This window comes from Monodelphis domestica, chromosome 2, assembly GCF_027887165.1.
Source record: "Monodelphis domestica isolate mMonDom1 chromosome 2, mMonDom1.pri, whole genome shotgun sequence".
Lineage (NCBI taxonomy): Eukaryota > Metazoa > Chordata > Mammalia > Didelphimorphia > Didelphidae > Monodelphis > Monodelphis domestica.
In genome coordinates this window covers 106,300,117-106,327,004 of record NC_077228.1, presented here as the reverse complement: position 1 = coordinate 106,327,004, position 26,888 = coordinate 106,300,117, and the positions used below count along the sequence as shown (strand labels likewise).

General features: G+C 44.0%; 1 protein-coding gene across 1 annotated transcript; it reads left to right on the top strand.

The window, feature by feature from the left end:
• The first annotated feature begins 3,903 nt into the window (after positions 1-3,903).
• On the top strand, positions 3,904-22,678 carry FMOD (fibromodulin). Its single transcript, XM_001364869.3, has 3 exons — positions 3,904-4,270; positions 8,254-9,240; positions 20,192-22,678. The coding sequence occupies exons 2-3, from the start codon at positions 8,268-8,270 to the stop codon at positions 20,341-20,343; spliced, it is 1,125 nt and encodes a 374-aa protein (XP_001364906.1). The 5' UTR covers positions 3,904-4,270; positions 8,254-8,267; the 3' UTR covers positions 20,344-22,678.
• The last annotated feature ends 4,210 nt before the right edge of the window (positions 22,679-26,888 follow it).

Genomic DNA, 26,888 nt, shown 5'->3' with positions numbered 1-26,888 from the left:
AGTCTTAGAGCTAAGCTTTGAAGGAAAGGAGAGATGCTTAGTAGAGGCGAGGCATGTGTACATTCAAGAGGGCACAGTTTCTGCCAAGATATAAAAATAAGAGATGAGTCATCGTGAGGCTGGGAAGGTAGGGTGGGGCCAGAGTGTGAAGAGCTTTAAATACCAAACACAGGGATATATATTTGATCCTAAAGTAAGAGGGACCCATTGCAGTTCATGGAGTATGAAAATGACATTGTCAAACCTAGACTTTATTTTATTTTATTTTTAAACTCTTACCTTCTGTCCTAGAATTAATACAAAGCATCAATTCCAAGGCAGAAGAGCAGTTAGGGACAGGCAATGGGGATTAGGTGACTTTACTAGGGCTACACAGCTAGGAAGTGTCTAAGGACATATTGAAGGATAGATTTTTAACTCCTATCTGCTGGCCTGGCTTTTAATTCACTGAGTCACCTAGCTGCCCCAAAGGTTTTTAATGGATGGGAAGAGCCTTGGACATGGTAGAGAGTTGGGAAGAAACCAATAAATATGGAAATCTTGAAGATTAGAAAGCTAAGGGATGGTTGTGGAGGGCTTTCTGTTAGAAACAAAGAAAAGAGAAAGGATCATGGGTATATACAGAGGGTTTAGCCGTGGCAAAGAGAAGGATCACATATCCATCAAAGCCTGAAGTCAGTTGTTGGCCGTTGTCCTTCAAACTTAAAGAGGACCAAAATGACAACAAGTTATGTCTTTTGACTCACAAATAAATTGGATTTAAATGAGGAAGAGTTGTACAAAGTTGTTGACTTCATTTTCTCTTCCAAAGACATCAGTAGCAAGATAAAAGACAAGACAACAGGTAATGGTGATGAAGCCTGGAGCAAAGAAAGGGAGAATGACAAGTTTGGATGATGTCCACGATTTGGGGAATGTAGAGGCAAGAAGATTCACAGAAAATGAACCTTATTTCCTCATCTTAAAAAAATCATGTTGGTATGGATGGAAGAAAGGCAAAGATCCTTAGTACCCAACATAGTACCCATATATCAGGTACTTAATAAATGCATGCTTGCTTATTATTCTATGAATCACAGAGAAATAGACACAATGGGAAAAGTTTGGGACTTGGAGTCAGAAGTCTTGGATTCAAATTCTGTTTCTGACACCTCTACAAACATGGGCAAGTTGCTTAACTTGTTTGAAATTCAGTTTTCCCATCTGTTAAAAGGGGCTAATGATGCCCATAGAATCAATTTCATGGATTGTCTCAATGAAATAACATATGTAATACACTATATAATGTCAACTTCATTATTTTTAAGCCAATTCTTAACACTTTCTCTCTCTTTTTTTAAATCCTTACTTTCTGTCTTAGAATCAATCCTAAGTATCAGTATCAGTTTACAGCTAGTAAATATCTGAGGCCAGATTTTTAATTCAGGTCTAATAGATCCCAACTACCATCTGCTTGACCAATTTGAGGAGGCAGAAAAATGGGAAGCATCCTTCTGTCCTGCAATTCTAGAGTCTCTCCTTTCTGATCATAAATGTAGAGAACATAGTGGGGCAGCCAAGGGGATGGGGTCACCTCTAACCACCTTTCAGACATCTCAAATTAGATGTGCAATAGACATCTTGATCTCGATGTTTCTAAAACAAAACTTGATATCTTTCCCCTAAGTCTTCCTTTATATCTACCTTCCCTATTACTGTAGAGAACAGCACTGCATTCTCAGTCTCTTGGGCTCACAACCTAGGAGTCAACCTGGATACCTCACTGTCTCTCACCTTCCATATCTAAACTGTTGTCAAAGCCTATTGTTTTCATCTTTGCAACATCTTTGGAATATGCTCCCTTTCCTCCTCTGTCATTGCCACCACTTTATTGCAAGCCCCCATCACCTCCTACCTCGATGACTACAATAGCCATTGTGGGTTGGTCCAAGTGTCTCCCCCCTCCAACCCATCCCCCATTCAGCCCATAAATTGATTTTCCTTAAAAATGAAGGTCCAAATATGTCATCCAACTTTCCCAATAACCTCTGTTGGCTCCCAATAGACTCCAGGATCAAATACAGATTACTCTGGCATCCAAAACCCTTCCTAGCCTAGACCCTTCTTACCTTTCCAATCTTCCTCTACCTTCCTCCCCAGCACATACTCTTCTATCCAGTGATGACAATAGCCTCCTGGATTTTCTACAAACAAGATGCTTCTTCTCTCAACTCTGGGCATTCTCCCTGGCTATCTTCCATGCCTGAAAAGCTCTCCCTCTTCTGCCCCAACTATGGCCTCCTTGACTTCCTTTAATCCCAATTACAGGGACAGCTAAGTGGCACATTGGGCAGAGAACCAGGCCTGGAGCCAGGAGGATCTGGGTTCAAATTTGAACTTGGACACTTCCTAGCTGGGTGACCCTGGGCAAGTCACTGAACCCCAATCACCTAGCCCTTACCTCTCTTCTGCTTTGGAACCAATACTAGAAGCAATTCTAAGACATGAGCTAAGATATTTTTAAAATAAATAAATAGATCCCAACTACAATTCCACCTTTTTTCAGGAAGCCTTCCCTAACCCCTTTTATTCTACTTTCTTTCCTCTGTTAATTATTTCCTGTTTATCCTGTATATAGCTTGCTTTGTTTATATTTGTTTGCATGTTGTCTCTCCCATTAGAATGTAAGCTCCTTGAGGGCAGGGACTATCTTTAGCCTCTTTTTTGTATCCCCATGTTTAGCACAACACCTGGCACATAGTAGGTATTTAATAAATGTTTATCAATCAATTAATTGAATGAATGTCTCTGAACCTCGTTTTTCTCACCTATAAAATGAAGCATTGTATCACAGCACATAAAGAATTGGCCTTAAAGTCAAGAAGAAATGAGTTTAACTCCCATCTCTGATATACACTGCTGAGTAACTGAGCAAGTCACTTAATGGCTCAATGTCCCAGCCATCTCTTTAAGACCATGAGTGTCAGAGTTCAGCACTAATCCACTTGGTAGAGGATATTTCCTCCTGGGGAATGTTGGGTACCAATGAAAGGGCAGTTAGGTGGTGTCAGTGCAAAGAGCATTGGGCCCAGAGTCATACTTATCTTCCTGAGTTCAAATGTGGTCTCAGACACTTCCTAGCTGTATGACCCTGGGCAAGTCACTTACCCCCATAGCCTAGCCCTTACCACTCCCAATACACAGTATTGATTCTAAGACAGAAGATAAGGGTTTTAAAAAAAAGAGAGGATGAATAAAAATTTGACAAGTAGAGAGGGGGAAGATAAGTTTATTCCAGGTATTAAAAACAATAATGGGAGGCAGTTAGGTAGAGCATTAAATAGAATGCCAGGTCTAGAGTCAGAAGGACCTGGGTTTGAATTTGACCTCCAGCTCTTCCTAGCTATGTGATCCTAGGCAAGTCATTTCACCTCAGTTGCCTAGTCCTTGCCACTCTTCTATCTTAGAATTGGTACTAGGACAGAAGGTAAGAGTTTCTTGTTTTTGTTTTTGGTTTTTTTTTTTTTAAGTCTATAATTTGTAAAACAGTTGCCAGTCTGTGTTGGTACAGGCAATTTCCTTACTGAGAGTTCCCAACATTAATGGATTTACAGACGCAGGATCTTACCACCCCATCCATTCCTCCAGGTTAAATGACTTCCCCAAAGTCACTAAAGTAGCCCCAGGGTCTCCATCTTCCAAGCTGAGTGTCCGACCAGGCTGCCTCATCAGCCCCCAGTCGGATCACTAATGACCAACATCTTGGCAGCCCCTGAAGCTCATCCCCCAAGGAGCCAGGCTCCTCGTTCTCCTGGGGGACTGGTGGGTGGCTGAAGGAGTTAAGGGGGCTGCTCCCAAACCCTCCCTTCTCCCCACCCCAGCCTCTGCATCTGCCCTGGTTGGGTTTAATGAGAAACCCAGACACCTCATAAGTGACTATACAAACAACTTCTGGGACAACCACTAACTCATTCAGCAGAGAGAGACCCGGGGCTGCCAACACTTTGAGGGAAGATAAGTGAGTGGAAAGACCAAGGGGAAAGAGGGTGGGTTTATAGCAGCCAGTCGACAGAAGGATTTTTGCACATTTGTCTGCAAACTCTCTCAAAGTCAAACCCTTAGCAGGTTCCTTTGGGAGCCAGGATAGAGCTCCCCAGCCCCCAACTTCACAATATTTGATTGGGAATTTGGGGGCGGGACCCCTGGCTGGCACACACACGCTCACACATTTGCCAGTCCACAGGAGACTAGACAGAGAAACGTGGTCGCTTTCTAAGAGACGACTCTTTGGGTAAGTTTATTCATTTTGACTCCTTCTGCTATTTTGTATTCCTGCTGGGGAGACGGGGGAAGAGGAATGGGAGAACTATGAGCCAGAGGGGGAGTCATCCCCTCTCCCAGCCCCCTATGCTGGTGACAGTTCCAGGGATGCTGGAGAGAGCAAGGTGGCAGGATTTCCTTTGCTATACGTCTGCTTTGGCTTTTCCACTCTGGGGCTCCTGGGTTCTTATCCAGGTAGGTGCCCAGGAGAGCTGGTTCTTTTGAAATGACTATTCCCCAGCCCAGTGAGTGCCTGCAGCTTACTCTATAGGGAATCAGGCGCCTAAGTGATGCTCTGTGTGCCAAGATAGAGGCGTGGGGTGAAGCCAGAGGGTCCTGCAGGTTTCACTTTATTAATCCGGATGTAGACAAAATGTTCATTTCTCAGTGGTGGACAGATGAGAAAGAGGGAGAAAAAGGCAATATGGGAGAGAAATAAAGACACCAAAACAGACAGAAAAAAGAGGGGAAACCGACAAGAAGAGCAGAAAGCAGAGAGGGGAGAATTATAGCAGAGAAAGAAGTCAGAGAGGAGAGAAGAAAAGTATGTTTCCATGGAAGAGAAAGGCAACAAATTCAAGTGATCCCTGCCTCCAGTTACAATTCTAAGTGTGAGCCCCTTCCAAGCTTCAATTTCAGGGGGCAACCTCTTTGTTATTGAGCACATGTCAAGGTCTAAGAATTTAATAGGAAAGAATTGTCACTGAAAGGTGGAGATGGACCCTTGGCTCTTGAGAGCTGTCCATGGCAAAAGTAAGGTCTCTAGCCCCAGAGAAGATGCTTCCAGAAAAGGGACAATATTCTTACTGATTGAAGTGCCTAGTCTGGGAAAAGTGGGAAGGAAAACAAAGCTTCTCTGTGCCAATCTGTCCCCCAAACCCTTCCCCCCAAGGTAGCCACCTTGATCCAGCAGAAGCAGAGAGGTTAGGCATGGAAAAATATGTGGTTGGCAGTGGGCAATTCCATCCATCTTCACTTGTGCCTGGAGCCAAGGGCCAGCCAGCATGCCCAGGCAGCAGGGCAGCTGAGTCTACTCATAGGGAATACTATGAGCTCTTTGTCTAAAGCCTGAGCCTGTCTGAGAACAAGCCAGGGATCTTGTTCCACCAGCAACCCCAGGAGTTGTTGAGACTCGGTGACCCTTAGGAGGCTACTAGAAGCAGAATTTTGAGGAGCTCTCCCTCACTTCCCCCAAAATATATGTGGCTAGAGGTGTCTAAGGAAAGATCATGTTGAGAAAGATATCCTTTCTTCCAAACCCAACACCATACAGTCTGGAGTCTTCCTAATCTTTTCAATAGATGTAATAAAAATACCTTTCTCAGTTTTCTAGTCTAAGAGTATAGCATGATACAGTGGGGAAAGTCTGGCTTTATAGTCAGAGGACCTGGATTCGAATCCTAGCTGAGCACTTCTATGACTTTAGCCAAACTGATTCATATCTCTAGGCCTCAGTTTCCCCATCTGTAAAATGAAGGGATGCAATAACTCTATGGTCCCTTTTAGTTTTAGAACTATAATCCTTTAACACTACTATCTTTCTCTTCAAAGCTGTTGGTGTCTAGTGCCAATGAAGGGAATGAGAGTTCCCTAACACCATAATCTCTATTCTCAGGGACCTTCTAGTCTGATGGGGATCCTGTAGAGTAGGGGAGAAGGAGGATGATTGAGAATTAATTTCTAAGCATTTGACTTTCTGCCTCAGGAAAGTACCTTCCACTCAAAAATTGTGGAACAGGCACCTGGCTGGATGAATGAGATCATGGTTTAACTATGTTTGACATGCCATCCCTTGATGCCCATTTTTCCCACCTTAGACCTTCATAAAAGATAATATGCCTCTCCCCATCAAGCCCTCCTCTCCAGTTGGGTTTTCTCATCCAACCAATGTGGTCAGCATGGTGGCAGTGGGCCGTGTGGCACCATGGGAGATCTGGGCATGGGGCCTGGCAGTTCAGGTGCCAACATTCAGTGCCCTCTGGAGAGAAAATGACATTCCTAGTTCATCCTTGCCAGGCAGGTAGCTTGGCTTCAGATGGGTAAATTGAAGATGGAGGTGATGTCAACAGGCTGGCAGTCAGGAACTACCTAGAACTAGCCTGGGAATGGTCAAAGAATCATAAATTTAGAGCTACAAGATATAAAGTCCAATCCTTTCATTTTACGGATGAAGAAACTGAGTCCTAAAGAGATAAAGTACATTGTCCTAGGTTATCCAAGTTATAATTGAGAGAGCCAGGATTTGAACCCAGGCCCTCTAACACCAAATCCAACTCACTGGGTACCTTTTACAGTAGAATAATGCTGGACACCAATTCCCTTCCCTCTTTTCTCCATTCCCTCTCTTTGCTTTGGGTCCTAATGGCTCTTAGGCAATGTCACTGGGAGAGGAGAGGGAATGCCAGGACTTACTAGGCACTGTAGAGGAGAGAGAATTATATTCAGCTCATACTCCATGATCTCATCTTTTGCACTAGAAAGCCAAGCCCCAAATCTGACAGCCAATGTCCTAAGCTTAGAGGTCTATCCTTCCCTCTGTCAGCCCCATCTGCTACTTAAAGGTGTTTTCTCATCTGTAGCATCTTGTAGACTTCCAGAAAACTTGGTCTATACCCTAAACACTAGAAGGAGCATAAAGATTGGAATGTCATTTCAGTTTGAGGTACTTTGGCTTCAAGAAACTTCCAAACTGTTCAGAGTACCCAGGTTTCCCCCTGGGTATCTGGATGATTCCCCAGACGAGTGAGGCAATTCATTCCCATCTACCCCATCCCCTTTCAGACACTTCAAGTCACTCCAAGGCATCCTAAGGCATCTAGAAAAAAAATACCCAGAGGGCTTTGAAGCCTCAGAAAGGGCCCCACTGGAAAAGTATCCTTGCCCTGGGGTGTCCCAACTCAGTTCTGAAGAGCTGTGGAGCTCTCAGGCCTGACCCAACAGAACTTGCAGGGTCCTAAAGGCTCCAAAGGCTCCATAGGCTTTAGGGTCCAAGTTCAAGGTCCTTCCCAACCTGGAAAAATGAAGCTCTGTGGTCATCAGGAAAAGAACTTGGTCTCCCAACTCACCTTTCAGGTGGTCAAAACTCTGGGTGCCTTTGGGCATAGCTCTGTATCCTTCAGTACAGAAGCCTATTTGGACTACTGAGACAGAAGCCAGATATTCAGTCTGATAGGAAACTTTTGGACTAGTCTGGTAGAAAAGATGCAATCCCTTCCCTTAAGGAATTTAGCTCCCTCTTCAATTCCATCATCTTCCTTCTCTGGCTTCCTTTAAATCCCAACTAAAGACCCATCTTCTTCAGGAAGTCTTTCCTGACCCCTCTTAATTCTGGTGCCGTTTCTCTCTTCATTATTTCCTATTTTCTGCTAGATAGCTTGTTCATATATATTTGATTGCTTGTATTACCCCATTAGACTGTGAGCTTCTCGCAGGCAGGCATTGTCTTTTGCTTCTTTTTGTATCCCCAGCCCTTAGCACCTAGTTGGTACTAAACACATATTTATTGACTGACTCTTAGTCTGGTAGAAGAGATATGGTCCTGCCCTTGGGGAACTCTCAGTCTTAGAGAGAGGGCATAGTCCCTGCCTTTGGTATGCTTCCAATCTGATGGAGACAGACAGATGTCACATATACCTAGGATACAGATATTCCAACCAAATCAACCATACCTCCAGATGCCAATAACTCCAGGATGCTACCTGCTTCCTGACAGAACTGATAGACAAAGATGCAGAACAAGACACACATTTTCAGACATGGCCAAAGTGGGAGTTTGGTTTGCTAGATTAACTACATTTCTTGCAAGGGTTTTGTTTTCTTTTTTTCCTCCCTGGGGTTGGTGGTGAGGGAATTGAGTGCTTGTTTGTTGAAAAATAAGAGAAGACACCCCAGCAAATAATGTATAGCAAATGCTATCCACATTCCTGCTTACTCTGTCCTCTCTCCCTGACACAGGCACCAGAGACAAAATGCAGTGGGTGTCCCTACTGCTTCTGGCTGGGCTTTGCTCCATCTCCTGGGCCCAGTATGAAGAAGACACCCATTGGTGGTTTCACTATCTCCGAAGCCAGCAGTCAACATATTATGATCCCTATGACCCCTATGAGCCTTATGAGCCCTATCCCTATGGAGTGGAAGAAGGTCCTGCCTACGCCTATGGCAACCCTCCTCCCCCAGAACCCCGCGATTGCCCCCAAGAATGTGACTGCCCTCCAACTTTCCCCACTGCTATGTATTGTGACAACCGAAACCTCAAGTACCTGCCTTTTGTCCCTTCTCGAATGAAGTATGTCTATTTCCAGAACAACCAGATTTCAGCAATTCAGGAGGCGGTCTTCGACAATGCCACTGGACTCCTCTGGATCGCTCTCCACGGCAACCAGATCACCAGTGATAAGGTGGGCAAAAGGGTCTTCTCCAAGCTGAAGCACCTAGAGAGGCTGTACCTGGACCACAACAACCTGACCCGGATGCCTGGCCCCCTTCCCCGATCCCTGAGAGAGCTCCATCTAGACCACAACCAAATCTCCCGCGTCCCCAACAACGCTCTGGAGGGGCTAGAGAACTTGACCGCTCTGTACCTTCAGCACAATGAGATCCAAGAAGTGGGGACTGCCATGAGGGGCCTCCGATCTCTGATCATGCTGGATCTGAGCTATAACCACCTCCGGAGGCTCCCAGACGGACTGCCCGCAGCCCTCGAACAGCTCTACCTCGAGCACAACAATGTCTACACGGTCCCAGACAGTTATTTCCGGGGGTCACCCAAGTTGCTGTATGTGCGACTGTCTCACAACAGTCTTACCAACAACGGACTGTCCACCAACACCTTCAATGCCAGCAGCATCCTTGAACTGGACCTCTCCTACAACCAGCTGCAGAAGATACCACCTGTCAACACCAACCTGGAGAATCTTTATCTTCAAGGCAATCGGATCAATGGTGAGACCCCAGGGATGAGAAATAGGAATGATTGGCATGTTTTCTTTGTTTTGAGACGAGGTTTCCCTTATTTTGCCCAAGCTGAAAACTTAATGGTCTTTCATGGAATCAGTCCCAATGCTCATTGGACACAGGAGCTTTCACATGCTCTGTTTCCTGTCTGGGCTGGGTTGTCCCTCCTTATGCAGACTGGAAGGCTCCCCTCCCTTCCTCACCCCCCCTCCAGGGGATCACCATATTGGTGCCCAACTTAATACAGCATCTGATAGGCTTAGCTCAGGGTAGCTCAGAACTCCTGGGCTAAAGGGGTCCTCCTGCCTTGGCCTCCCTAGTAGCAGGAATTTGAGCCATGAGCCAACACCCTGGGGGGATGATTGGCCTTTTAAATAGCTTGATTGGCAACCCTAGTTGGAGAGCAAAAGGAAATTCATTCTAGGAAGAAGACGTGGCATAGGTGGTATGCTACAGCACAAGGAGTGTTGGGTGAAGAATAAAGAAATAGAACGTTGGCTTCTCAAACTTAGAGCGTACATAGAATTTAAAAGATCTTCATGCTGTCCATAGCTAAATTCACTTGACCACTGGTTGTGGAGCATGATCAATCGCCTACAGGTCAAAGTTACAAACTACTAGAAGGTTCCAAGAGACACTGACAGCCCTTGGACCACAGCAAAATACAGTAACTATTGGGCCAAATAATTGGCATTTGTTTGGATCTCTGTATGTGGTCAAATCTTTAGCTCACCCTGGAGTTCCCAAGGATGTATGTTCTTGATTTTTCAGGATTCCATACTCCAGATGGGTCTTTGGACTGGTTTTCTTTTTCTGTCACATAACCGCCCATTCTTGATTTGCCATTTTAATGCAGCATTCTCTTGTTACAGATAACTGTTTTAAAATTCTCTGGAAGCTCCTTCATAAGCTCAAAACCCCCAGAAAACTCAGGCTGCCTTTTGTATGCCTGGAGATTCTTTCCTGTTAGGGCAAATCCATTATGGATCCCTCCTAGGAATTTCTAGGATTTATCTATCAAATCATTGCTAAGATTCAAGCACATATTTTCATATGCTTGATTCATAACTTATTGGTTATAACAGGAGTCAGGAGCTCTGGGTTTAAATCTCAGCTTCAGCCCTCACTCATGGAATGGCTAGGAATAAATATCACCTCTCAGAGCCTATTTCCCCAACTGGATGGGGAAAATGGGGGACAATAATACAGGCACCACTTAGCTCACAGGGTTGTTATAAGGAAAACAATAAGCTGATATATGTAGGGGACTTTAAAATTTGCAAAGCATTTTACATATGTTTTCCCTACCACACATAAGACTATGAGATAGCTACTATTACACACACACAGCATATGAAATAAGTGCTATTTTATTTACACACACACCGCAACCAGATGCCTCAGTGGATAAAGTATTAGACTTGGAGTCGAGAAGACTTGAGTTCATATTTGACTTTAGGCACTTGCTAGTGATGTGATCCTGGCCAAGTCATTTAACTTTTGATGTTTTAATCCACTGGAGAAGGAAATGGCAAAGCACTCCAGTATCCTTGCCAAGAGAGCCCTATGGGCAATGTCAGCATCCTGTGGTCCACAGGGTCACAAAGAGTCAGGCACCACTAAACAACAAACCTGTAGATATGATATGGCACATATGATGTGTAGGATGTCATATATAATATAGATATACTATGTGATTGTTATGATATAGTATGTTTATTATATTCCATATATTATATGGTATGGTATGATGTGATATGATGATATGATATAGGATATGATGTGGTGTGACTTGTCCAGGTTCACATAGCTAGCAATTTTCTTTTTTTTTAATTTAGAATATTTTCCATGGTTTTATGATTCATGATTCCCCCCCCCCTTTTTCCTCCCCCCTCCCAGAGCTGACAAGCAGTTCCACTGGGTTATACATGCATCATTGTTCAAAACCTATTTCCATGTCATTCATATTTGCAGTAGAGTGATCCTTTAACGTCAAAACCATAATCACATCCCCGTCAAACTACATGGTGAATCCTATGTTTTTCTTCTGTGTTTCTGCTCCCACAGTTCTTTCTCTGGATGTGGATAGTGTTCTTTCTCCTAAGTTCCTCAGGATTGTCCTGGGTCACTGCATAGTTATAACTAGGAATTTTCTGAAAGAAGATTTTAACTTTGGTCTTCCTGACTCCATATCCAGTTTTAATGACTACATCCTCGTACACTTTGTAAAGCGTAAAAGAAAAGTGTAATTATTGTGCCCAAAGGCAAGTAAAGTAGAGCACCAAGCTTCCTCTTTCCTAAATGCTTCTGTGTCCACATCCAACTGAAGTAAAAAGATCCAGCCTTGAGTCCTCCAAGAACTTTCACTCTCAGACAACAGCTTTTCTAGACAGCAAATGATGGCTCTTGTTTCCTATTGAGATTATCCAGGTACTCTTCAACTCCATTTCCTAATGGAGTTTCATATTCAGGATAAACTGCCCTTAACCAAAGGCTTTTGAGATCTAAATCCCAATTGGAAGGACTGGGTCAGCATTTAATCTTCTAATGGCAAAATCCTCTTCTCTCTGGGGAAAATAGGACTCATTAATGGCCTCAAGCAAAGGATGTTGAAGACAGAGACTGCTAGGAGAGAACTACACAATCAAAGCTCAGAGAAATCAGGTCTTCAACTTTTTTCTCCTAGGTTTGTCTCTTTTGGTGCTTAAGCAGACCAGGATAGTCAGTAAACCCAAAGGGAAGGGAGCTCTAGTCCCAATGCCAGGAGAAAGGTTTCTGATAGATGCCGGTGGGACAGGGAGAAGATAATGAACTTTGAGGAAAGCCTAAAGTTTAACCAGTGGCTTCCAGCCTAGACTGATTATCTGGAAAATCTTCTTTCTCTAAGATGTATTCTACAAAAAGCTGGCATTCATTCACTGATCTGTGCTGGGCTACCTTACCGTTACCAGGTTTGAGAAGAGTTCTCATTCCTCTCCCAGAGCTATCCTCAGGGTTTCCTGCATGGCCTCAAGGGTTCATCTTGAGAATATGACAGGAAAGAGTAGCTGTCCCATCCTTGGGCTAGAAAGGACCTCAAAGTAGGATTTTGTCACCCTTCTTTCTCCAGGTTAACCACAGTATCCCAAGCACCCAGAGGTCCCTTAAAGCTTTCTGAAGAAGGAAATCAGCCTCCTGTGCTCTGGAGTCTCACAAAGGGATTCTCCCTTTTTGTCTAATTTAAACTTTTCTCCCTACCCAAGTCCCTCCAAAAGGATGGAACCACAGGCCATTTGTCTTCTCATTAGTGGAAGCCAAGAGCTACTACCACCACTCACACAAAGTGTGGAGTAGTGAGAAACTAGGTCATTAGACTTGAAGATAAAAAGACCCAGGTTCAAATCTTGCTTCAGATACTTACTTTGCAAGTCCTTAGCCTCTTTTTGGTTTGGGTTCTTTTTTTTTAATTCTTACTTTCTAATTGACTTTGCTACTAAAAGCAATGCAATGATCTAGGATAATTCTGAGGGACTCATGAGAAAGAATGCTATCCACATCCAGAGAAAGAACTGTGGGAGTAGAAACCCAGAAGAAAAACCACTGCTTGATCACCTATTTATATGGTTGTATGATTTGGAGTTTTGGTTTTAAAAGATTATTCTATTATAAAAAATGAATAATATAGAAAAAAAACAAAAAAATAAATCCTTACTTTCTTAGTAACAACTCTAAGACAAAGGGGCAAGGGCTAGGCAATTAGAATTAAGTGACTTACCCAGGGTTACACACGGTTAGGAAGTGTCTGAGGCCACATTTAAACCCAGATCTTCCCAACTCCAGGCCTGTCACTCTATCTACTGAACCATCTATCTACCCCTCTCAACCTCTTTCTACTCCAGATTCTTCTTTTGTAAAATGAGGGATATGAACTTAATGCACTCCAAATTCCTCTCTGGTTCTGATCTTTTCTAGAATTATAGCCTAATTCTAAGTCTCCACTCCTAGTTTTTCTTCTCTGGAACAAATAACTCCAATTCCTTATTCCTTTTCAATCTAGTGAAGGTTAGTGAATACCATTCTTTTGCTTGCAAAGATGCAGAACACCAAGGACCAAATAAAGGCCAGGGCTTGCCCAAGCTCACACAGACCAGAAGACTAGAACCCATAAATCTTGATTTCATTCTGTGGGCTTCATTCCCACAGCTTAGAATTTTAGAGTTGTTGATGACTCTTTGGTCCTGCTCTGAATTAGAATAATGTCAGGAGAAAGAGCTTCCCATGATTCATCTATCATCTCTAGAGCTCATAAGAATATATATATATGTGTATATATATATGTACATATATATATATCGAGAGAGAGAGAGACAGCGACAGACAGAGAGACACAGAGACACAGACAGAGACCGACAGACAGAGAGAAAGAGACAGAGACAGAGAGAGGGAGAGGGGGGAAGAGGGAGAGACAGGGAGAGAGAGACAGAGACAGAGAGAGGGATAAAGAGAAAGACAGTGAGACAGAGGGGAAGGGGGAAAGGGGAGAGAGAGAGAGAGAGAGAGAGAGAGAGAGAGAGAGAGAGAGAGAGAGAGAGAGAGAGAGAGAGCAAGACAGAGAGAAATAGAGACACACAGAGAGACAGAGACAGACAGACAGAGAGAGAGACAGAATCAGACAGAGAGGGGGAGAGGGGAGAGGGAGAGACAGGGAGAGAGAAAGAGAGAGAGAGAGAGCAAGACAGAGAGAAACAGAGACACACAGAGAGACAGAGATAGACAAAGTCAGAGACAGACAGACAGACAGAGTCAGACAGAGAGGGGGAGAGGGGAGAGAGAGGGGGGAGAGAGAGAGAAGGAGAGGGGGGAGAAAGAGAGAGGGAGGGGGGAGAGGGAGAGGAAGACAGAGACAGACAGAGACAGACAGACAGACAGAGAGACAGAGTCAGACAGAGAGGGGGAAAGGGGAGGGGGGGGAGAGAGAGAAGGAGAGGGGGGGAGAGAGAGAGGGAGGGGGGAGAGGGAGAGGAAGACAGAGACAGACAGAGACAGACAGACAGAAACAGAGATGGAAGGAGACTGAAACAGACAAAGTTAGAAGGGACCTTAGAAGCATCTAGTTCAATCCCATCATTTGAAAATTAGGAAACTGAAACCCATGGATAAGAAGTGACTTAGTCAAGTTAGTAAGCAGGTAGGATTTGAACCCAGGTCCTCTTATTCCCAATCCAATATTTTTTATTTCACCATATTATTTTGCTTCCTAGCCAGGGACTCTTAACCCAGCAGGCTGGGGGATGAGGATGATGGAAGTTCTCAAAAGAAAATCTAGATGGACAAGAAGCCAATAGACATGAAGTAGAATGATGGACAGGCAGCTCCCTCCCTGCCCCCTCCTTCCATCAGTCTATCCTTCTGCTTTTCCAGCTTGGCAGCAGCAGAGGAACACAGCTCGGAATGTTATTCCAAAGCCCTGGGATCCACGGAAGCAGGGCGGGGGCACTAGGAGGAATTTGGAAAGACTTAGGTCAGTGTTTAGTGTGGGCTGGGAAAACGTCTTCTTGGTGTCTGTGAGCAGAAGCCCTGACCTATTCATCATCACTTCTCAGAGCTACATAGAGAGGCTCACAGTGTGTGCAAAGGATTCTCCGGATGCCGTGCACATAAATATCTGCCTACCTCCCCAGGCACCCAGCGCGGATATAAACAGCTGCAGCCCAGGTGGTTGGGACAGAGCCTGGGCATCTGCACAAAGCATTCCTACCTGAGGCCCCCCAGGTGTGAGACAGAGAATCTATTGCTGAGCCACAAGCCCAGCTCCAGCCTGAGCTCAGCACGGTGTTTGGGTTGAGCCGCCCTGCCCCATTTCCTCCTGCTCCCCACAGAACCCCTCAGCCCAGACGAAGACATCTTAGTGAATGGTATAGACACAGCCCCTTTCTTGCACCATCTTCTCTATTCTGTGGGGAGAAGATTTCTCCAAAGATCATTAGAGCCATTCCCCTGTCTCCAGAGGGAAGCCCACAAAAATAGTTTCAGATTCTACCCCCACTTTCTAGAAGATCTCTGGGAAAGGATATTTTCCAGCCTCCCCAATAACTCTTTCCAGGTCTGGAACAGCTTTGGTAGTCTGGAAATTCTTGCTTATGTCTAAATACAGATTTGAAGGCTGTGTGGTATAATTCCTGAATTCAAGAGGACTTGGGTTCAAATCCTACTAGAGATATTTAGGGGCTATATTTGTCCCTGAGCATGTCACTTAATTTCTATGGGCCTCAGTTTCTTTATCTGTAAAAGGAAGAAGGGCAGCTACATAGCACAGAGGATATAGTGACAGGCTTGAAGTTCAGAGGACCTGGATTCAAATTTAACCTCAGACATTTCGTAACTGTATGATTCTGGGTAAGCCACTTAGCATCAATTGCCCTATGCTATTTTTCTGTCTTAGAATCCTTACAGGGGGCAGCTGGGTCACCCAGTGGATTGAGAACCAGGCCTAGAGATGGGAGATCCTGGGTTCAAACCTGGCCTCAGATATTTCCTAGCTGTGTGATCCTGGACAAGTCACTTGACCCCCACTGCCTAGCCCTTTTAACCAACTCTTCTACCTTAGAACCAATACACAGTATTGATTCTAAGATGGAAGGTAAGGGGTTTAAAAAAAAAGTCATACAAAGACAGATGGTAAGGGCTTAAAAAAATAAAAGAAGGGTGGTGGGCTTGATGGCCTCCACTGCTCTAACTGTCATCCTATGATCTGGGGCTGCAGTTTCAGCTCTTCTGCTCTTGGTCTAGTTGTAAGGATCAAAAATAACCCCTTATGTATGTTAACCCTATTAATTCTCTTCCATCTCTTCTTCCAAGCAATTGATTTTAATTGTTTTCCTTTGTCTTCATTCATCCACTTTTGCTTTCCAAGTCTTTTATTTCAAGGCTATCAATCCTCATTCTCCTACACTCACAGAAAGTTAGACCTGAAAGGGGCCTTATCGATTTTACAGTTCAACCCCCTGGTTTTGATAGATAAGGAAAGAGATCCAGAGAAGGAAAATTATTTGTCCAAGGTCATATAGCCTTTTTCATTCAAAGTCTACCATGCTTTTATTTTTTAAATGTGTTTTTAATTATTTTAATTAATTTTTTAAACCTTATCTTCTGTATTGGAATTGATACTTAGATGGAAGAATGATAAAGGCTAGGCAATTGGGGTTAAGTGACTTTCCTAGGGTCACACAGCTAGGAAATGTCTGAAGTCAAATTTGAACCCAGGTCCTCCCAACTTCCAGTCTGACTCTCTATCCACCTAGCTGCCTCTGAAGTCTTTAATTCTTGCCACTACCATTCACTCCTTCCCTCTATATCTCAGGGTCAAAAAATAATAGAATCATAGATTTATTTTTTTAAACCCTTACCTTCCACCTTAGAATCAATACTGTGTACTGGTTCCAAGGCAGAAGAGCAGGAAGGGCTAGACAATAGGGGTCAAGTGACTTGCTCAGGGTCACACAGCTAGGAAGTGTCTGAGATAAGATTTGAACCCAGGACCTCCCATCTCTAAATCTGGTTCTCAATACACTGAGCTACCCAGCTGCCCAGCTGCCCCTAGAATCATAGATTTAAAGGTAGAAATGACCTTAGGGTCCTGTGAGGCCAACCCTCTCCTTTACATACAAGGAAATAATGTTTAATTGACTTGCTCAAGGACCCAGGGCTGATAAGTACCGGAGGTAGGATTTGATCTCAGATCTTTCTGACTTTGAGTCATCTATAATGCCCTGCCTCACTTTCCATTCCCCAAACTGAACTCTGCACCCCCCTTGAAAGCCAGGGAAGGTCCCTGCTATCTAAATGGGGGGAAGAAATGAACCTGAGAAAGTAGCTCCTGGATGGCCCAAAGATCAGGTTTCCATCCATCAGGGATGCGGGCCCTGCTTGCAGATAGGTCATCCCACATTTGACAGGTAACCTTTTGGGGAACAATTAATGTCATCTCCATGGCCCTTTCCCCAAAAGCCTACAGACCCTCCACTCCGTTTAAGGGGACACTGAGGCTTCTGGAAGCTTTTTGAGGTTTTGTTAGTGCTAAGACACTAGCCAGCGATGGACTGACCAATGGTCCAGGCATGGCTTTCTCCCTTAGGATCCCAGCAGGCTTTGGAGAGAGATGCCCGATTTATCCAAAGCAGGAAGAGGGCAGGATCGTTTGGTCCAAGGGAGGATGGTCAGAGAGAGAATGGGGATGACCAAAGTGAAACCTACAGAATTGGACTGATAAAGGAGATTGAATAGAGTGAGCACTAGGGCAGGCTATATGGCATAAGAGACTCATTGGACTCCTAAGCCAGAGACCTGAGAGTCTGGTCCTTGCTCTGTCACTTACTAATTCTGTGCCCGTGGGCAAGTTCCTTGATTTCTCTAGGTCTCAATTTCCTCATTTATAAAATTAGAGACTAGAATGATCTCTAAAGAACCTTCTAGGCTGCTCCATATGTCTCCATTAGAATATAATTTATTGGGGGCAGCTGGGTGGCTCAGTGGATGGAGAGTCAGGTCTAGAGACTGGAGGTCTTAGGTTCAAATCTGGCCTCAGACACTTTCCAGATGTGTGACCCTGGGCAAGTCACTTCACCCCCATTGCCTAGCCCTTACCACTCTTCTGCCTTGGAACCAATCACAATATTAATTCTAAGGAGGAAGGTAAGGGTTTAAAGAAAAGAATATCATTTATTGGGGGTAGCTAGATGGCTCATTGGATTGAGAGCCAAGCCTAGAGAAGGGAGGTTCTGGACTCAAATCTGACTTCAGACACTTCCCAGCTGGGTGACCCTGGGCAAGTCACTTCACCCCCATTGCCTAGCCCTGACCACTCTTCTGCCTTGGAACCAATACTTAGTATTGACTCTAAGACAGAAGGTAAGGGGTTTGGGTGGGGGAGCTTTTAAATCTGTAGGAGGCAAAAGAATTCGTTCTTTGACCCTGGAGCTCCTTTGCACCCTGAGTGGTCTATGATTTTCCAGTTTTCACTCACATTTCACTCTTTCACATGAAAGACTCTCTGTTCTGTCCTTTGGCAGAGCACAGCCTGGGAGAGGCCAAGTATGGCTTCTATATCCACCAAGCACAGATGCTCATAGGCACTTGTCTCTAGGCTCAATCGCCCTCTCTCTCATTTCTTGCAAAATGGCAGGAGAGGTTTGAGATCTGACTCCCTCCACTTCCCTCCCTGCTCATTGCAGTTCCTCAGGAAAGCTCTCCCTATCTAGAAGCAAGAACCCCATGTTTCCCATTCTCCATCTTCCCCCCAGGCAGCTGCTTGGCTGCCCTGTCTTTGGTTCTTGCTGCTAACAAACGAGAAAGGATGCCACCCCTGGCTCGCCAGAAGCTCCAGGACTGTGAAATGTGTTGGTACTTCATGCTATAGACTTCATGCTATATAGGATGGGCAGGTCTGCAGCATCCGAGGATGTGTTTGCTACTTTCTTTATGAGGAAACTGAGTCAAACAGGATTGAATAATTTGCCCAAGGTGACACAGCTAGTATGAGTCTGAGTCTGGATTTGAACTCTTTCAGAAGCTGAAAGAGTGTAGTGAACTAATAATAAAGGTCAGTGCTCCAACTCTGTATAGTCCTTAACTTTTTACCCTAGTGATCTCTGGTCCATACCAATCCCCAAATTAAAAGGAATATTTATGGTGAGAACTTTGCCAGCACATATAATAAAATTGGGCAGCTAGGTGGAACAATGGATAGAGCACCAACCTGCAGTCAGGAAGACTCATCTACCTGGGTTCAAATCCAGCCTCAGACTCATACTATCTGTGTCACCTTGGGCAAGTTACTTAGCCCTGTTTGACTCAGTTTCCTTATCTGTAAAATGAGCTGGACCACTCTAGTATTTGCCAAGAAAACTCCAAACAGGGTCATGAAGAGTCAGACATGACTGGGAAATGATTGCACTGACTGTGTACCAGATTTTGTGGATAAAAAGACAAATAGCCCTTGTCCTCAGGGAGCTAACATTAGACTTATGGGAAGCAAAACTTGCATATATGACATAAAATATACACAGTAAATAAACAAATAATTGCAGGGAAGGACACCAGCAGCAGGAATCAGGAAAGATTTCATAGGAAGAAGCACTCGAACTGAGAGTCGAAGGAAGCTTGGCATTCATTCTACAATGGACTTGGAATGGAACAGAGGACACTTTATGCAGAGACACAAAGATGAAATATGGAATACAAGGAATATAGTGTTTTGCTGACACAAAGAGTGTATAAAGGAGAGGAATGCACAATAAATTTGAATAGAAAACAAAAGCTGATTAGATGGGGGGGTTGTTTGTTTGTTTTTGGCTTGGTTTGGTTTTAACTCTAACCTTCTGCCTCAGTATGGATTGTAAGAACCTGGCAAGGGCTAGACAATTGGGCTTAAGTGACTTGCCTAGGGTCATACAGCTAAGAAGTGTCCAAAGTCATACTTGAACCCAGGGCCTGTGCCAGCCTAGAGCTGTATCCACTGAGCTCCCTAGCTGCCCCTTGCACTGGGTTTTCAATGCCACACCGAGATTTTATTTTATCTTTCAGACAAGATAGAAGCTATAGCATCTTCGAGAGCAGGGGAGTGATCTGATCAAACAAACCTATGCCTTGAGAGCATAATTTTGGTCCTGATACTTCATAATTATGTGGCATTGGTCAACTCCCTCCACCTTTGTGAGTCTCGGTTTCTTTCTTTGTAAAATGTAGGCGGTGGGTGATTTCCCAGGTCCCTTCCACCTTCATCGTCCACCGTCCACCGTGTCACCAAAGTGCCCGTCCCTGGATGTTCCAGCCGGCCACAGAGGCTGCCCAATACCACTGACTCGTGGGGGGAGGGAGGCGGCAGGGGAGGGGGTGAGATGTTCCAAATGTGTCCAGGGCGCTCACCCGGGCTCTTATCTTCATCTCCTTCTTCCCCCCACAGAGTTCTCCATCAGTAGCTTCTGCACTGTGGTTGACGTCATGAACTTCTCCAAGCTTCAGGTGCTGAGACTGGACGGGAATGAGATCCAGCGCAGCGCCGTCCCCGTGGACGCTCCCCTCTGCCTTCGCCTGGCCAGCCTCATTGAGATCTGATCGGGCTCCTTCGCTGGGCCCCGAGGGGAGGGGAAGTGGCCCGGGGGGGGGGGGGGGGAGGGGGGGGAAGGTTCTGATCCAAGATGGCAGTGGTTGCTTACTGCCCCCTTGTGTCTGGCTTGATGGTTCCGTTTGGCTTTTGCTGGAAGATCTGGGACTGAGACCTTGAGGGTCATCTCTGGCCAGCAGCATAAACAGAGGCATCCCTCACTAGCAATCAGCCTCTGTGATATAAGACCAGTCGCACCTGTCCAGTGCTGGCTGGCCGGTCCCCCTCGTCACCCCCACACGGTGTGTGTCCCGCGGATTCCCAATTCATTCTGTCCCAGTTAGATGGGGGGGGGGGGGGGGAGGGAGGGCATGGGACACAGGCTTGGAGCCTACGCTTGGTGATCTCCAGAGGAAGCCACACTTTGAGAGGGCCGGAAGGCGGTGGAAGAGCCCGACGACGCCATCCTCAGTGATTCCTAGAAATCGCAGCCCCAACACTTACACCCTTTCAAAGCTAAACTCAGGGGTCTGTGATCATGGAAACGAATCTCTTAGACTGGGTAAATGTTAGCTAATCCTTCCTGTTAGATGCAAACGACCCCAGCGCAACAGCTGGGCTCTCAGCCTTCTCAGGAAGTAGAAAGCATTGATTCCAAAGTTTCTACAGGCACCAATCCAAGATAACTAACATTCCCCACCTGGCTCCCTTCCGGTCCCCTTTCAGTGAGCCACCTTTGGCATCGCCTCTGGCTCTTGGCCATCATTCTGGGATCCCTACCTAGGACACACTTCAGAACATACTTTTTGTCTAGCACCTTTCTCTGAGCTCCCCACAGTCCCCAAAGCTCTCCCCATAGAATCCTCCCCATGGTTGAGATTCTCTGTTCTGAGGCAGACAAGAGCAGTTGCTCTATGGTCCATAGGGAAACTCACCCATTTTCAGAAGGGGTAAGAAATAACAATAGTCTTATAATTCTTTCCATCTCTACCCCTTGGAAAATATCACACTGGACACCACTAATACCTAAATGTGCCACCCCTCAAGTTTCACCCAATGGTTTGGCATCCAAGTGCTTTATTGAGGGAAAGGTATCTAGCTTAGCCATACACTAACCCTTTTCAAAACTGGACAGTGATTATCAGAGAGGACCAATTTTCACCTAAAATCAGGGCCCATGCAGTGGGTAGGGATTGTTTAGCTCCTCAGACAAAATGAGAAAGCAGCCAACCAATCCTCTAACCTCACAGATCTCATGGATTCTATCCATTCCTCTGTTTCCATAGTCTTTTTTTTCTGTAGTTAGCCCAATAGTGGTAAAAAACAAAACAAAACAAATTCACACTGAAGGATCTCCAGGAAGGACTGTGGAAGGAGCTTTGAAGAATTGGTTCCCCTAAGCATAAGGCATAAAAAGGCTTGCCCCCTGCTTTGAATGTTTTAAGGGCTGAAGGTAAATAGAAAACTCAGCAGACCACCTTGGGTATGTTCACAGGCTCAGAGGTCTGGGGATTTAGATTAGACTGAAACCCTGCTGCTTCTCAGATCCCCTCCAGAGATCCAAAGAAGAGACTAAATCATCTTCTCTTTGCTGTCCATCTATAAGGCTTCCTGAAAAAAAGAAGGGGAATTCGTACTATTTGGTTCATCTTAGGTCTTGGGAGAAATGTGCTAGATCTGTCTGGAACTGCTCATTAGGGCTCATTGTGCCCAAGCCAGCTTGCCAAATCTTGTCTGAGCTTGGCATCTCTGGGCCGTCCTCATTCATTATTGAAGATGCCTGGCTTGGGGTACAGAATGGAGTTAGCAATTTCTTTCCATTCCAGGAAGAGTATGCTTGTCCAGCTCTTTACCACCCCCTTCGCCCTCCTTCCACTTTTATAAGATGTTTCTTTTCTCCTTAGATCACCCCATGATGCCATTGGTTCTCTTTTGAAAATGAGGGATGAACAGACAATGGCACAATATTTGGAGTGAGGTTCCCTGAGCTCCCTATTGCCACGTTGCAGCTGATGAAACCTAGTCTTAGATCTATTTCCCACACAGTCCTGTTCAACCCCACCTCATGACCAATACCATCACCATATATGATGTCTGCTTTCAAGTTTCCCTTTTAAAATAAGAGGGATCCTTGGATTATATTCTTGGCCTCAGGCCCTGAATCCTGCAAAAGCCAAACAAGCTGCTCATTTTGGTCAGGGTGCTTCTGAGTGAGGGGCAAGTGCTGTCCCCTGCCCTGGGGCTCCCCAGAAACCAACTGCATGTAAATTCCATGGCATCCATATAAAGGACATTGTACTATTGGCAAAGCATGAGTGATCAATAAAACCCTTTTATGATTGCAAACGAAGGACTGGAGAACTCTGAAAAAGAGGTGATTCAAAACAACCAAGAAACAGAAGCACCAAATACCATTATGGATATTTGGGGAGGATCACTTTAAGAAGGGCTGAGAGTTATGGGAGTCACTGGGTTCTCAGAGTAGCAGAGCCTCCCATCTCCTCCATCCTCCTGCCCAGACGGGTGAAGGAAGGAAGGAGGTTCTTCAGGCTCCTTTGATTACATGTACTAGAGCTGCCCAACCTTCAGATTAATCAGGTCTTCTCTATGCTTAACCTTGCCCTCTGACTTTATATTCTCCCTCATTTGGATTGAACTTCTTGCTCAGTTATTTATGGATTAGACTAAATCATTAAAAAAAAAAAACCCTTACCTTCTGTCTTGGAGTCAATACTGAGTACTGGTTCCAAGGCAAAAGAGTGTTAAGGGCTAGGCAGTGGGGGTTAAGTGACTTGCCCAGGGTCACACAGCTGGGAAGTATCTGAGTCCAGATTTGAACCCAGGACCTCCCATCTCTAGGCCTGGCTCTCAATCCACTGAATCAATTAGGTGCCCCCTAGACTAAATCATTTCTGAAGTTCCTTCCTATTTTGAGATTTTTATGACTCGATGAGGTCAATTAGTTACCTTTGGGTATTCTAAGGATTCAGGAATTCTGGATTCTAGTCTTAGTGCTGCCACAAAATACCTTTGGCCAGCCAGTCATTTAGCATCCATAACCTTCAGTCTCTTCATCTATATAAACAAAAATAGATGATCTCTAGGTTTCTGATTTTATTTTAATAACCCTAGCTCTTTTCTCCCCAATAATTTTCTACCATCAACTTTGAAATTCTAGGTTTGAGAAGAAAGCATGATGTAGTGGGACAAGAAGCCTGTTCTCAGAGTTAGAAAGATCTGGCCCCATAGCTCACACATACTGACTGTGAAGTTGAACCATTGACTTAACCTCTTTGGGTCTTCCCCTGCCAAGCAATTCTGATAGGCTTTAAATTGCAACCTAGGTTTTGACCTTCATTGTTAGAGATAATTTTCTTATTGATATTTCTCTAAACCAGTGAAATTCAGGAGAAAGAAGGAAGGAAGGAAGGAAGGAAGGAAGGAAGGAAGGAAGGAAGGAAGGAAGGAAGGAAGGAAGGAAGGAAGGAAGGAAGGAAGGAAGGAAGGAAGGAAGGAAGGAAGGAAGGAAGGAAGGAGGGAAGGAGGGAAGGAGGGAAGGAGGGAAGGAAGGAAGGAAGGAAGGAAGGAAGGAAGGAAGGAAGGAAGGAAGGAAGGAAGAAAGAAAGAAAGAAAGAAAGAAAGAAAGAAAGAAAGAAAGAAAGAAAGAAAGAAAGAAAGAAAGAAAGAAAGAAAGAAAGAAAGAAAGAAAGAAAGAAAGAAAGAAAGAAAGAAAGAAAGAAAGAAAGAAAGAAAGAAAGAAAGAAAGAAAGAAATGAAGGAAGGAAGAAAGGAAGAAAGGAAGGAAGGAAGAAAGGAAGGAAGGAAGAAAGGAAGGAAGGAAGAAAGGAAGAAAGGAAGAAAGAAAGAAAGAAAGAAAGAAAGAAAGAAAGAAAGAAAGAAAGAAAGAAAGAAAGAAAGAAAGAAAGAAAGAAAGAAAGAAAGAAAGAAAGAAAGAAAGAAAGAAAGAAAGAGAAAAAAAACAGAGCTGTTTCTAAATGAAGAAAACTGAGCTTGTCCTGCCCCCTAGTGGCAAATGCCCTGCACCCAATGCATTTGCTTGAAGACGAGCATACATCATGCATTATGTACCTAAGCCAGGCACTATGCTAATAATAAAACAACTGGATAGATCTCTGGCCGCTGGAGCTTACACTCTGTTAGAATGGAAAGGAAGGAGGTTAACTGCATATATGCAGATAAGAATTCAACTAGGAAAATTGAAAAGGGAGAGAAGCCTGCAAAAATCAAGAAAGTCAAAAATTTAGGTAAACAATAGAAAAACAGACAAGGTACAGCAATGCAGACCTGGAGACTCATCTTTGTAAAGTCAAATCCAGCCTCAGTCACTTAGTAGCTGTATGACCCTGGGAAAGTCACTCACCCCTGTTTGCCTCAGTTTCTTCATCTAAGAAACTATGAGCTGGAGAAGGAAATGGCAAACCACTCCAGTATCCTTACCAAGAAAATCCCAAATGGAGTCAGGAAGAGTTGGACATGACCAAACAACACAGGAATGAGAGAGCAGGTTAGCCATCTCTTTGCGAGTCATCTCCTGATTGGTAAGTCCAAAAATGTCCCATCTCCATCTTAATCCACAAATACCATCTACAGATTTAGAGCTCGGACTTAGTTTAAAAACCATCTCATTTAATTCAATAATCCCAATTTACAGATGAGGAAAATCAGACTTAAAGGTAGGAGGTGACTTAAGAATACAGAATTTATAACTACACAGGACTAACAGAGACCATCTAATCCAATAACTACAGTTTACAGATTAGGAAACTGAGTCAAATGATTTATCTAAAGTCATAGAAGTAGTAAATAATAAACAGACCTTAGATTTGAAACCAATTCCTTTGATTCTAGAATTAACTTTCTTTCCACTCTCATTCCTCTTCCCTGATAATTCCCTGAACAAGAAACGTGTCAGACTAGGTAGTACTGACTCTTATTGCTTAACATTCAAGGCAACATGATTTTAATATGCTCTTTGAGGGAACAGGAAACCTCAATGAGTTCACAGATCTCAGAGCCCTTGGAACCTACTGTCATTTTTTCTTTCACTCTATTTCTCTGATCAATCTTGACAGCTTGAAACTCTAGAACATTCTCATGTTTGCTATAATCTCGATCCTTTGCTGTTGTTCAGAATGCTTCTTTCCCCTTTCATAAATCTAAGCCATACTTGGAGTTGTTCAGTCATTTTTCAATCATGTCCAACTCTTTGTGATGCTATTTAGAGTTTTCTTGGCAAAGATACTGTGATAGTTTGCATTTCCTTCTCCAATTCATTTTACAGATGAAGAAACTGAGGCAAACAGGGTAACGTGACTTGCCCAGGGTCATACCATTAGTAACTGTCTGAGGCCAGATTTTAATTCAGAAAGGTAAGTCTTCCTCATCCCCAGCCAGGCTCTCTATCCACTACACCACCTAGCTGCCCAACACTTGGGTTTAGCAAGGAATTATGTATTACATGTGAAAGAGAAAAGTTTCCAAACATACACAGAGTGCTAAACAGTTAACTGAAATCCAACTAATTGTGCCAAGTTCATCTAAACTAATCTCAGTTTGGGGAATGGATTCACTAGATAAGCTCAGATGTTCTTCCCTTCCCAGACCATCCTTCTCATCAAACTCCTTTCTTCCTTCTTGAATGTTTGAGGCCAGTCTTTGACTCTATCACTGAAGACCAATGTGGTGATCACTATGTCAATAATTACACCATAACTCCAATTCCATCACTGGGGACATCTGGCAAGTCAGAAAAAATACATTCAAATAATCAAGCATATTGTTAAGGGGCAATTAGGTGACTCAGTAGATGGAGAACCAGCTTTAGAGACGGGAGGTCTTAGGTTCAAATATGACCTCAGATACTTCCTAACTGTGTGACCCTGCGCAAGTCACCAATACATGGTCTTCATTCTAAGACAGAAGGAAAGGGCTTTAAAAAAAAGCCAAACATATTGTCAATCTCAAATTTACACAAAAGTTCCAAAAAAGTTTCTATAGGTTCATAGAATAATTAGAGCTGGAAGAAACTTTAGAGATAAACTCATCCAATCTTCTTATTTTATAGATGAGGAAACTGAGGTGTGCAGAGGAGGGAAATGACTTGTGCAAGGTAGCTTAGGGACTTGTAACTTTTTCCAACATGCCACATTGGAATTACTATTTCCTTGATTCTTAGAAGTATCTGAAAGACATATTTTACCACATTTTACTGGAAATGCTTTGGGTAAAATGTCTTTGTGGAAATAAATCCAACACAAGGAGAAAGGTGACTTAGAACTACTAAATTTTTAATGAGGGGCAAGAGGGAAAGCAGTGAGGAGGAGAGTGGAAGAGGCATAAAATATTAGCTAGAAAATGTAACCTTATTTATAGCTCTCCCTTCAAAGGGCAAAGAGTGGACCACTTGGAGTTCTAAAGAAAAGATAGGGCAAGGGAGATGCTGGTGATGATACAATGGGAATTATTCCTCTTTTCAGGAAAGAAAGTCCAGCCAAATCTACCATGACTATATCATCTCTCAACTTTGCATTAATGA